This window comes from Heloderma suspectum, chromosome 9 (genome assembly GCF_057233095.1).
Source record: "Heloderma suspectum isolate Gila_16-S chromosome 9, 16-S_ref, whole genome shotgun sequence".
Classification (NCBI taxonomy): domain Eukaryota; kingdom Metazoa; phylum Chordata; class Lepidosauria; order Squamata; family Helodermatidae; genus Heloderma; species Heloderma suspectum.
Genome location: NC_139466.1, coordinates 30,823,410 through 30,835,845, shown reverse-complemented (window position 1 = coordinate 30,835,845; position 12,436 = coordinate 30,823,410). Strand labels below are relative to the sequence as shown.

The window sequence follows — 12,436 nt, the reverse complement described above, 5'->3', positions numbered from 1 at the left end:
AACATCTAGCAATGACTTGCAGGCTGAACAGGCCGTCACCTGGAACTCTCAAATCTCTTCAAATGCAACGCTTTTCCATGGACTCAGTTCACACACTCAGCATGAAGTGTTTAGTGGCCAAATATAGAGAACTCAAGTGATGCTTGAATGAACCTGCCCTTAGTTTTTTGTTTCTCCAATATTTTAATACAAGGCTTATTTAATAGGCAATGGTTTCATCAATTTCCTTTAAAGAATGTTGCCCAGTATCTGAGGTATTATAAAAGGTGTAAAACAATGTACAATATTGAGTGCACACTAGTGCAGTTCAGTTGTCATGGGCAAAGGCCATTGGTCTTTCTGGTACCAGGTGAAGACTTTTTTTATTTGCCCAGGAATGTTAGTCTTTTAGCTCTGTTTTACTTCTCGGAGGGTGCAATCCTATGGGGATAGTCAGCCACCACTGAACTTGGCGCACGGATCTTCTCCTCCATGCTCCAGCCACCCTGCATTTGTGGCTAGACAGCTGATTTCGGCTTTCTAGCCGGAGTGGCTCGGAGCGGGGGGGGGGGAGGGGGCTGGATGGTGCATAGGAAACGTCATACCAACACTTCCACCATCCCCTCCCCTCCCCACACCCAGGGACGCCTCCTTTTCTCCTGCTCCAAGCTACTCTTCCAAGTGCGGAGCCAGGGATGAACCAGGCTGCCTAAGAGGTGGTGGTGGAGGGAGCAGGAAGGCGGTTTTCTGGGAACCACCCTCAGAGCACTGGCTCCAAGGTCGGTTCCCGAAAACCAAAAAATCCTTTGGCCGTCTGGCTGCTGTCTAGAGGCCATAGGATTGCGCCCTTACTGTATTGTAAATCTCCACATTGCTGCTAGGTTTTACTCTGGTTTTTACTTCATTTTATACTGTAGTTTTATACTTTAAATTTTTATAATGTATCTTATACTGTATTTTATGGTTTTAAATGTGCCATTCTTCAGGTTTGCACTGCTTTCTCCGCCCCTCACATGCTTCAACTCCCTCTGTTGCTTCCTCGTTCAGACCATCCATAGTTTGCTGTTATATCAAGACCCAAAATTAGAAACCCACTTCAAACTGTGTTTTTCAGTTTAGGTTTGGAAGCATATGGTTTGCAGTAGCCAAGGTTTGCCTGACTTGAATGCCTGGCAAACAGTAGTCATGTGAAAGCAGGAAGCAAAGGAAGGAAACTTGAGTGCAGGAGAAGACAAAAGAGCATGTGATCCTGAGGTACAGCCCAGATGGCTGGGGAAATTGAAGTGGACCCATGATGGGTACCTAAGTCCCAATGGAACTGATGGGACAAGCACAGTCAAGCTTTTAAATTCCATAACTCAGGTGCAACCCCCACATTCTCTGGATTGCACGCAGGACTTTACAAAGAGGTGCTAAGCTCTACTATATATATAGGCTACTAGTCCTGATGGCTGTGTGCTACCTCCAGTGTCAGAGGCAGTATGCCTATATACACCAGTTGATGGGGAACATGGGATGCTGCTGTTGCACTCGTGTCCTTCTTGTGGGTTTCCTGTGGGCAGTTGGTTGGCCCCTATGTGCACAGAATGCTGGACTAGATGGACCCTTGATCTGATATAGTGTGGCTCTTCTTATGTTCTTATATGGTTAATTAAATCTCTATGAGAGAACTTGCTCATTTCAACCTGAATGGTACTCTTGTTGTCTAAAACAAGAAGCCACGCAAATGTACATATCACCCCCACCCCGGAAAATAATTGATATGGGAAATGTAACATCATCGCATAAAGTCAACATGATTTTCTGCCTAGTGTCAAAGTCAGAGAACATTAGATTTTTTACCAGGACTTTTAGTAGTGTTGTTGAATGCCTGCAGTCAGAATACAGTGAGTTTTAAATGTTATGGCCAGATATGGCATGCTGCAATTATGCCAACATTTATTACATTTGCTTAACATCTATCAGATGGCCCTGGAGGGAATTCAGCATTGTAGTTCACACAAGCGGTACTCGTAAAAAAAATGACATCAGCATCTCTCTTGTGATACTCGTAACAGAAGCATAGGAGAAAAACAAAACAAATAGGACAGAATTCAACAGTTTCTATCTAGTGCTGTCTATAAGTTCTCCTCTAAGACGAAAACATGCAAACCCTATCCATGAAACCCCAAAGAGCTCATACACCCCACCATATGCCCACTCGCATGGTTACAATTAAAGAAGAACACACAGTGACTTGGTTCACACAACAAGCCAGAGTATGGGCTGAGTACGGCTTTTCCTTGAATGGTGGGTTGTGTTGTGTGAACCTAGTTGCCCTAACAAACCATGGTTTGTTTGTGGTTAACACAGCACAACAACCCCTGATTCAACAACAAGCCATACATAACCCACAGTCAACCCGTACTCTGACTTGTCGTGTTGTGTGAACCCAGCCTATATAATGCAGCAAATGGGAATCCTGTTACTCTGTAGCATGATGCTTCTATTCAAGAATTCAGAACTGGGCACTTGTTGCTTTTACTAATTGCTTGTTTCAAGGCTTTAAAAAATTACACAAAAATATCATTGTAATGGGACAAGATTTGAACAGGTGCTTACCTATCTCCATTGTTGCAGAACTGAACAGCAACTACTTTGTCCTTTAAATTTAGAAAAGGATGGTTTTAGTCAATACTTCTTTTTTAATCAACTGATTTAGTACTCCACCTCTTCTACCCCCACCTCCACCATAAATACTTCTCTTAAATGGACTCCACCTCTTGGGAGCAAGCCTCCTGAACTGTGGTTTGATACCTCCAACCCTGTGACTGACCTGTGTCTTGCAGGTTGACCACTGTAGGGCCAGCAGGTACTGGGGACTATACACAGCCATACACCAGTATTAAACAAACAGATAGATGGCCAGATCTATAGCAACTTCCCTTCAAGAATGATCACGTATCTTTGTGTTCCTACTGCTCTCAGAAGCTGCGGGCTTTTGAGATCATACATATTCAGATTACAAATCATAGGTATTGACTCTCTATGGAGGAGCACCTGCTCCTTCTTATTTGTGACACTGAAACACGGGTGTGCTGATCACACATCTTTCCACATAGTCATTACAGTGGCTCAGAGTTCCATGTCCCTCGGTATTGTGGTATTGGTGGCCATGCTGCTTCTGCCAAAACCCAAGCACACCTTTGCAGATAGATTTTGTTTTTCTTTACAGCGAAACATTTTCAGTAGAAAGAGAGATGAGTAGCTATAGCCAGCCATATTTTTTTGTCAGAATACGGTCCACTGCATAGTGCATTATTTTCATCAACATCCTTTTTTTCTCCTTATTATAGGAGGCCACAGACAACCAACACGAACATTTAGAATTAAAAAACCCAACTGGCTCCCAAACAGGCACAGAGCTCCAAGGCAGGCATTACACCCCCTAGTCTGCAAGGGCTTCCCTGCTGATTTCAATGAAGTTAATTTCTTACATGTGCGAAGCACCTGAAGATAGAAAAAAGTCTGCACATACAAGAGCCCTTATCAGGGGAGTGTATTAAAAAAATTGAAACCTAAACACCTGTATAAGTTGTTGGTTTTTTTTACAATAAAGGAAGTGTAATTTCCTATTTTGTTCTTACCGTATGAGATTCTAATTCAGCAATTTTCTCTGGAGATTCAGAGCCCAAATAATATATTCTTATAACATGGTCAGTGCTCCCTGTTGCTATAAACATCCCACCTAAAAGGGGAGGAGAGGGGACAGGGAGAAAAAGCCAAGGAACCTTAAACTTTTCATTCACTAAAGCAATACGTTTGTTGTTTAAACGGTAACATGTAAAAAAGAAATGTTTCAAGGGAATGAAATCACCATTGCGTAATATGGTTTTCTTTCATGAGCTGCAGTTTCTGAGAGCACGGCCCTTCATTATTCAAAGTGTAGTGATGGCTCTACTGTCAGTGAACAAAACATGTAAGAGGCATACATTGGGCCAAGATCTTACCTTGGAATTACAGTACAATTACTTTACTTTGGGAGTATTGGATACAAAAACCTCCAAATTTGATGTAACCCTAAAATGGCATTAAGAACATCAAGTGCTTTACTGTACTGATCTGACAACGAGAACAGAAACAGGGAGGAATGTATCATGTCAGCTCTCGCTCTCGAGTTTCAAGAAAAGTGTTCAAGCCTGGAGATCCTAATAGGACAGTCTGCACACAAAGCAAAAGTGCTGGTGCCAAGACTCAATACAGACTAAATAACATAGCACTGCGAAAAGTTAATGCTTGTCTCTTTTGCCTGAAGCTGAAACTTCTATCAATTATCTTTCCTCAGAACTGCCGAGTAAACTAATTTCCTAGCTCCCAATCACTTACTAGATATTTTATCAGTTAATATTGGCTCTGATTAGAATCGTTCAGCAGTCTGCATTTTCCCAGACAATTCAGTTCTGTGCTGTTGTTCAAAGTCACTGTGAGCTCTTTCAAGAACAAGGACCAATATTTCGTACATAAGAAATGTTAATAATATCCCCTAGGTAATTTATCTTCCTGGGAAACTTGTACATACCAGAGCTGAAAGATGAACAAGATATCTGAACACCAGGCCTGGACCTCTCAGCAAATTTGACTGGCCGATCCCTGAAATGTAAACATGAAGCATTTTAATTACTTTACCTTCAGCGGTGCAAAGGTTATTTAAGAAAACAATTCATATTTGTACAATAGGTTTGTGTTGGGATCTGTAGCAGCTCACAGAAGATGAACATGGTTACCAACAAGCTGGGAAAGTAACATTTTTCTTACGTTAATATGAGTTTGCAAAGAAAACTGATAGGTCAGTTTGCCACCTATCAAAACCAAACTAAACCTGTTGGGAATCAAACTGACTGCAGATGTGTACACCTCCAATTAAGCCTTCATGAGGTTCAACAGAACCAAGTTCCTGAACACACACATTTCAAAATGGGAAGTTACACCTTTTCTAGAAGGGATAAAATACCAACAGTTAAGTTCTCTGTATTTTCCAAAGGCTGTGAATCTAGGGAAGTCACTCTACGAGAAATTATCTTTTTAACATATACACACACACAATACATTCAAATGAATATAGAATTTGTTTGGTTAACTCTGAATGATTATGTTACATGTATGAAGTATGTAAATGGTAAGTATGATGTTACGCAAAACTTTCTATGGATGTTTTTAAAACTACAAAATGCTTAGAGAAAGACCAGCCAGAAAATTGTGCTGACAGTACCAATCAGATTACAGTCCACCTCTTCACATCCACCCAAAATTAAAAACATCTCAACTGTGGGCCAAACATCTCCTGGCTGAGACAGAAGGTTGAGGTTGCAATCCTACAGCCAGTTTCCTGGGAGTAAGCCCCACTGAACACAGCTTTTGAGTAGCTGTGTAAAGGATTGAACTGTTAAGCATACTCTTCAAGATGACAGCATCCTATTAACTGTCCTTGTTGGGAGATTCTGAGATTCTCTCAAAGAAATATAAGATTTCAGTAAAGTTGCACAAAAGCCTGAAACAGTTCCATTAAATAATGTCACTTCATAAGAATTTAGTCTTCCTCTCTCTTTTCATGACTGTTTTGAACTGCACCATAGAATTTCATCATATAATTCAAAAATAGCAAACAATGGAGAAATGTTTTTAGAGTTTCTCTTGAAGAGAGGTCACTGCTTAACGGTAGAGCCCATGCTCAGCATGCAGGAATCCCAGGGTCAATCCCTGACAGCATCCGAAAGTCTTGCTGCGAACTGATACATAACTGTAATCAAATCAACAAATAAATACACCACCAGATTTAAAGGATTTTAAGTAACACAGGCTGGGAAATATCTCTGCCTCCAAGTGTACAGATACTGTCATCTTTCAGTTTAGTCACTAGGTGGCAATGGACTTAGTTGTATCTGGGATGTGTCTGAGGTTTTTCCATCTGTGTTCTGTTCTTCACGGGGAGAAACAATGAAGTTCTTATCTAACTTCAGAAAGAAAGAAAGAAAGAAAGATCTCTGCCTCAGAGCTTAGAAAGCAGCTTCCACTCAGTGAAGCTAGTACTGGGCTAAATGGACCAATGATCTGACCCAATATGACGTAGCTCCTTGTAAAGATAGAAGTCAATGTCAAACTTCTATGATCTCCATCCAAAACATCAAGGCTCAACAAAAAGGGAAACCAAGTGGATTTTTTCATTTGCCCACTCTTAATTAACAGATCTTCCTCTTCCTAGTTCTTCTCATTCATCCCTTTGCTTTAGACGTTACAGTCTTGCATGTTGACCCAAGTTAGATAGATATACTGATGTATATAGCACAGCAGCAGCAAGGCCATACTGTACCACACACAAAATTGATACAACTATTAGATTCTTTTCAGGTACAGAAAAGCATGCTAAAAATAATAAATCCAGCCAATCATACGTACTTAAATTTCATTGTGTTTAAATGCCATTGCCAGAAGCAGATAGCTCCATCAGCACCAGTAGAAGTGAGGTATCGAGTTGTTCCTTTCCTTGCTGGAGAAAACTAAAGATAAAAAAGTTACTGTAAATAGTCCTTATGAGTTTCTCACATTCTTCCAGCATATAAAAAGTTAGAAGCAGGCATTTTGCTGAGCATACACCCCATGGTTACTGAGTAACTGTGGCTGGCCTGAAGACAGGCTTGTCCTGGACTGCTTTTGGCAGTGAGGAAGAGAGAGAGAGAGAGAGAGAGAGAGAGAGATGTAAAAATAAGCTCATCAATACATTTCACAAAACAAATAATTTGACTGAGAGAACTCTGAAACATTTGAGATAGTGACCTGGTTCGCACCTTGGTAACAATCTAGGGTTAACAAACCATGGGTTGTTGAATATGCAGCAGGAGCAAGCATGTATGCTGGTTCCCATGCACACACACTCTTCCGCTGCGATAAACAACCCAAAGACACCCCATCCCTGGGTTGTTTACACGACGTCTGAATCCGAAACTCTGGGTTGCTGGGGGATGAACAAGCCAGAGCTTCAACGCTTTGGATTGTTGCCGACGTGTAGGCCAGGTCAGAGTTAACATATATGTAGTCAAGTAAATACAGTTTTGCATCTCATTGCTAAACAAAAGCCAAGGAAAAAGTTCGTCTGCCTTACCTGTATGGAAGTAATGGAAGCCGAATGGCCCAGCAGCACTGCAACTGGTGCACAGGTTCGAAGACACCAGACTCTGACTACCTTGTCACAGCTGCCTGCAGCAAGGAGGGTGTTTTCATAACTAACAGCCATGTCAGAGATTTCAGCCGAATGTCCTCGGAGCGTTGAGAGCAAACGTCCATTATCAGTAGCCCAAATTTTCACCAAGCAATCATCTGAACCCTAATGTTTCACACAAAAAACACCATCCAAAGTGTAACATGCAGAAGTGCCACTCTTTTCACGATGAGTTTAGAGATATGGAGCATGAATCCCTGTCTTCCTGCCTGACATTGCCTTCATGCCCTGCTTGTGGGCTTCCCAAGGGCATCTGGCTGGCCATTGTGGGAAACAGAATGCTGAGTAAGATGGACTGTTCTAGCAGGGCCCTTCTTATGTTCTTAACTGGGCACGCTACATACTTCCTTGTAAACAGGGAACTGAGGTTGTGCATAGAGGACTGGCAGCTTCTGTAGCATCCCACCAAGTTATTTTTCAAGTATAAAACAGAAAACACACAAAAGCTCGTACATTACACAATGCTCACCTTGAAGATGTGGACATTCTAGAGAACTGATTCTAAATGCTATATAAAACCATTGTATTTTCTTCTTAAAAGGCACATTCATTCTTTTTCTTCTAGGAAATATCATTTAGGACATAATGACAGAGCAAAAAACCCATGTCATTCAATGTTCCAGAGTATTTCAGTTTTGTTCAGCTTACCGTGAAAATTCTTCTCCCACTGCGATCAAATGCTACACAATACACAGATGATAAATGCCCCAGAATCCTCTTGTGCATCTTGATATGCTGATAGAAGGATGATGGGAACAAATGGCTGAAACGTCCATATCCAGTTGACTGTCTGGCACAGGTAATATTTACTGGAAAAGGGGAGGAAATACACTATTATCCCTATGACTTTAATTGTCTTGAACCTACATAACGTTCATGGTCCAGTCTCTCTACCACTGAGGGGCTGCTTGGACATAATGCCAAAAATCAGTGGATTAATAATTAACTCACAAATTGCGAGGATGTGCATCGCACACGAGCCGCTTCCTGTTTCCACTAACAACCCTCGAATGCCGCATTCAAGAGTTGTTACTGAGATGTCCAAACCCAGGAACTGGGGCTGTTTCTGGGTTAAACAACCCCAGGTTAACCCAAGAAAAAGCCATGGGGTGGGGGTCTATTTAGCTCAGCACTAGTGACAAGAGATCTGGCCTTCTTGCTGCTACATATAAGTGGAAAAATAACTTAGGGCACAGTCCTGTGCATGTTCAGATAGGAAAAAAATCTACAACTCCCAGCATTCCCCATCTAGTGTGGCTAGCTAGGCGAAAGGAAGAGTCAGAATTTAGGACCTCAAGGCCAGAACTGGAATTCCACACTAAGGGCTGCAAAGGTCAACACAGTTCCACCCATGCCTTGAAAATGTATTAGGGCTTTCACAAAGTGCTGGCAGCAGCAGCACAAGCATGGGGCTCGGCTCCCAGCCCTAGAACAAGGTCATGGGTTTCTTTGCACCAGTGCTGGGAACTTTGAATGCCATCTTACACTATGCAGTACTATGCAATGGCAGCTGAAGGTTGCCTTCTTTCCCTGAAGTCAAGGAAACCATATTCATCAGTGGCATGTGGCGTATTTTTTAAGCCTCCTGCTTCTGCTCTTTTAACTGTACTTTTTCTAAAAAAAAAAAAATTCCATTCGTTTTAAATAGATGCTTTTATTTTTCAGCCAGGCTTCTCACTCTGTCATTGTTAGATTGACTATATTACATTTGACATGCAAACATACCTAAATTGGGTTTTTGAGATTTTTTTATTGATAGACAGAGATTTAAAACCATTATCTAATTCTACTTTTGCCTCAGTTATTGCTCACTGGAATCATGAAGGATTCCCCACTCCATCCATATGGGTCTACGTAACTGTGTATTTGCGGTGATGATTCAGTGGATACTTTTTGCTTACAGTCAGGATTTGACTTATTGCCATATTTGGCAATTGGAAATTACTTCCAAGGTGGCAGAGCAAAATTAAAATACATAAATAAAAACTCAGATGAGCAAGTCTGGTGAATGGATAATCCTGCCTTGCAACGGGAGGTAAGCTACATGACGTTTTGGTCATTTCCAACTTATGTCATTGTACAAAGCTGGTTTTCTTTACCAGAAAAACAAGTGCGAGTTTAAGTGTGTCCCATGAATGCAACAGATGATCATCATCCTCATCTTCATCAGAAGAAACAACAGTAGTCTAGCTTGGAAAAGTTCACTTCTCCCTTATATTAGTGTTCTTTCTATGCTGGCCAAAATCTTAAGATTTAACATTTGGGCTGAGGAAAAAAATTCTAGTTTAAAAAGCTGAAACATAAATACTAAATCAAAATGTGCACTTAGACACTGTTAAGAGAGTTATTCCTTACCCACGTTTGGGGGCTTCCCATAGTTTGCAGGTAATTCGGGAGGCCTGCCTCTGTGAAGCGCTGCAAATGCCGATCCCTTCCATGATGTGTGCCTGCAATCTGCACAAACGAGATTCAAAGCTGGTCACAACCTTGAGCTGAAGAGTTGGGCTCCACAACCCAACCTGCCTTTTCCTGCTAAAATGATGAACATCGAAGACTTCTTTGACCTCCTTCCCATCTCTCCTTCCCTGCAAAGCTGTCTGTAGGGATTGTTTTTAGTTACCCCCAAAGCAAAAAGTGACACACAAAAGCCCTCATAAGAAACAATCCTGGCTTTTAAAAAAGGCTGTTTCTGTTTATTTCCGCATTTATTTATTTACAGTATTAACAAATACCTACCTGAAGAGCCATTTTCCTTTTAAAATAATATTTTAATTGCTCATTTTAAGTATACTAGGTTTATACTGATGTAGTATTTTTGAAAGTCACCTTTAAGTCCTCTGTAAGGTGGGATACAGAATTTAAAATAAAACAAACAAAAATAAAACTTCCATCCCATAATGTCAGACATTTTACCTTTGGCTGCCCTTAGCAATGATTGCCGTCCCACTCCCAGCAGAGTCTGCACCCCAAGAACACTCTGTGGGATCTCCTTGTCCAACAGGGGTCCAATCCGCTCACAAATTTTGAGAAGGTAATTTGGAGGGATGTGAGCATTGGCTGCCACCTGAATCAAAAAACACACACATAGGCACTTTTTAGATCCTTTCTTAACTTCTAGGGGGAGGAAAGCATCAATTTCCCCTACGCTTTAATATTTGTTTTAATTTTTAGAGTGTGATGCTCCCCATTTCTATTTAACTGACTACTAAAACGGGAAAGGGCCCTCTATCCCCTGCTTAGCATAGAAAGAACCTCAAAACACCAAGTGGTAAAAACTAAAAGGAAGCAACTTTTAGACTAGACTTTCTTAAAACCACACTAGACTTTCTTTCCATTCCTATATGTGCTAGAACTACCTTCTGCACCCTGCATGACTAAGCTATCTCACAGAGTTATTATTTGGCATGAATAAGAAAAAACAACAACACCTTGATTCAGAACCCTGTGCCCCCCACAATGCACATATAGGCTTTCCTATTCACTTCAATGAATGTGTCCACTCTATGGCCCTGTTCGAACACAGCAACAACCCAGGGTTTCTTTGAACCCTGGGTTGTCATGAAGGAGCCAGCATGCTAGTCCCCATGGCTCAAACACTCTTGCTTGGCTCCTCCTGCCAGTGGGAACAGCTAAATAACCCAGGAGCACTCCATCCCTGAGTTTAGCTTGATGTCCGAACCTGTAATTCTGACTTGTCTCTCCCGTGACAAGCCAGAGGTGGAACCCAGGGTTAAATCATGTTCCAGGCTCGGACATCAGGCTAAACAGGGACTGAGCATCCCTGGGTTGCTTAGCCATTCTTGCTGGCAGGAGGAGCCAATCAGAAACAACTGAGTCACATGGACTAGCATTCTGGCTTGTTCATGACAATCTAGGTGTTTTTCTAAAAAAACCTGGGTTGTCATTGTGTGCAAACCAGGCCCATGGGTGCACCACTTTGGGCAGGATGGTGTATTCATATATTTCTCAAAGTGCTTAACCTGCCATTATTGTTGCGGAGTGACTAGGGACTAGAAACCTAAGAAGTGCAAAAAATCTATGCTCAATTCTGTTGTGAACAGCAGGCATTAACATACAAATCTCTGGGTGTACAGCAAATTCTGGGAAGGCTCTAAATGTCCTATCCCAACCAGTCTCTAACCATAGCTCAATTCCTAAATTACACCAAACCATGGCTTGGGCTTACAAATGTACTGGCAAACCATACTTTACAACTGTTTGTCTGCTGTCATAGAAAGCTGCCTTATACAAGGTCAGATTATTTCTCCACCTAGCCCAGCACTGACAGAAGCTCTTCGGGGTCTCTGGCAGAGGCCTCTCTAGGCCCTGCTCAATATCCTTTTAAACTGGAGATGCCAAGGAACCTGGAACCTTGCTGCATTCAAAGCATGTGCTCTACCATTGAGCTTTTATTTTTCACCTGCTCAGCAGTCCCATTTCTGTGGTGTTGTAGACCAATCTGCATAGCCATGCTTGGTGAATCCAGACATCACGCCAAACCATTCAGGTTAAACTTAACCATAGTTTGGCATAACATTAATTTATACCAGAAGAACAGCCTGCTGAGAATAACTTAACCATAAATAGATCTGGCATGCTCTCAATCATACAGCAGCCCCCACCCTCAACCTAAACTACAGTTAAGTGTTTCATCAAGAGAAGGGTTAATTCTAACCAGGGTTTCAGACAAGGAATTGAAGCAAGTGGTATCAGACTATCATTTCAGCTATTTAACTTTTTTCTATTGATTGATTGGATTGGATTTATTAGCCACCCATCTGGGCAGCTACCCGGCCACTCTAGGCAGCGTACAATACTAATAACAACATGAAATACAACAAATTTACATAATCAACATAACAAAACAACATAACAAAACAACACTGCTCTAAAAAAACCTAACCCACCCCAAATGCCCACCTGAACAGCCAGGTTTTTAAAGCCCGGAGGAAGCTCATCAAAGAGGGGGCATGGTGGGTCACTAGGGAGGGAATTCCACAGAGTGGGGGCCACCACAGAAAAGGCCCTCTCCCTAGTCCTCACCAACTTAGCGGTCCTGTCTGATGGGACAGACAAAAGGCCTATCGAGGCCAATCTCGTTGAGTGGTATCCCTGGTGTCGTTGGTGGCGCTCCTTACGATAGACTGGGCTGGAACCATATAGGGTTTTAAAGGTCAATGCCAACGCCCTGAATTGGGCCCAGAA

At 41.9% G+C, this 12,436-nt stretch overlaps 1 protein-coding gene across 1 annotated transcript in view; it reads right to left on the bottom strand.

Moving 5' to 3' along the window:
• BRWD3 (bromodomain and WD repeat domain containing 3) overlaps window positions 1-12,436 on the bottom strand; it is a 70,874-nt gene that overhangs the window by 44,968 nt on the left and 13,470 nt on the right. Inside the window, exons 5-12 of the mRNA XM_084814039.1 lie at window positions 10,145-10,295; window positions 9,587-9,685; window positions 7,880-8,040; window positions 7,115-7,336; window positions 6,412-6,512; window positions 4,538-4,608; window positions 3,606-3,706; window positions 2,581-2,621 (exon numbers count right to left, since the gene is read on the bottom strand). Of these exons, the coding sequence (XP_084670165.1) occupies window positions 2,581-2,621; window positions 3,606-3,706; window positions 4,538-4,608; window positions 6,412-6,512; window positions 7,115-7,336; window positions 7,880-8,040; window positions 9,587-9,685; window positions 10,145-10,295 (947 nt within the window). The remainder of the gene's footprint in view (window positions 1-2,580; window positions 2,622-3,605; window positions 3,707-4,537; window positions 4,609-6,411; window positions 6,513-7,114; window positions 7,337-7,879; window positions 8,041-9,586; window positions 9,686-10,144; window positions 10,296-12,436) is intronic.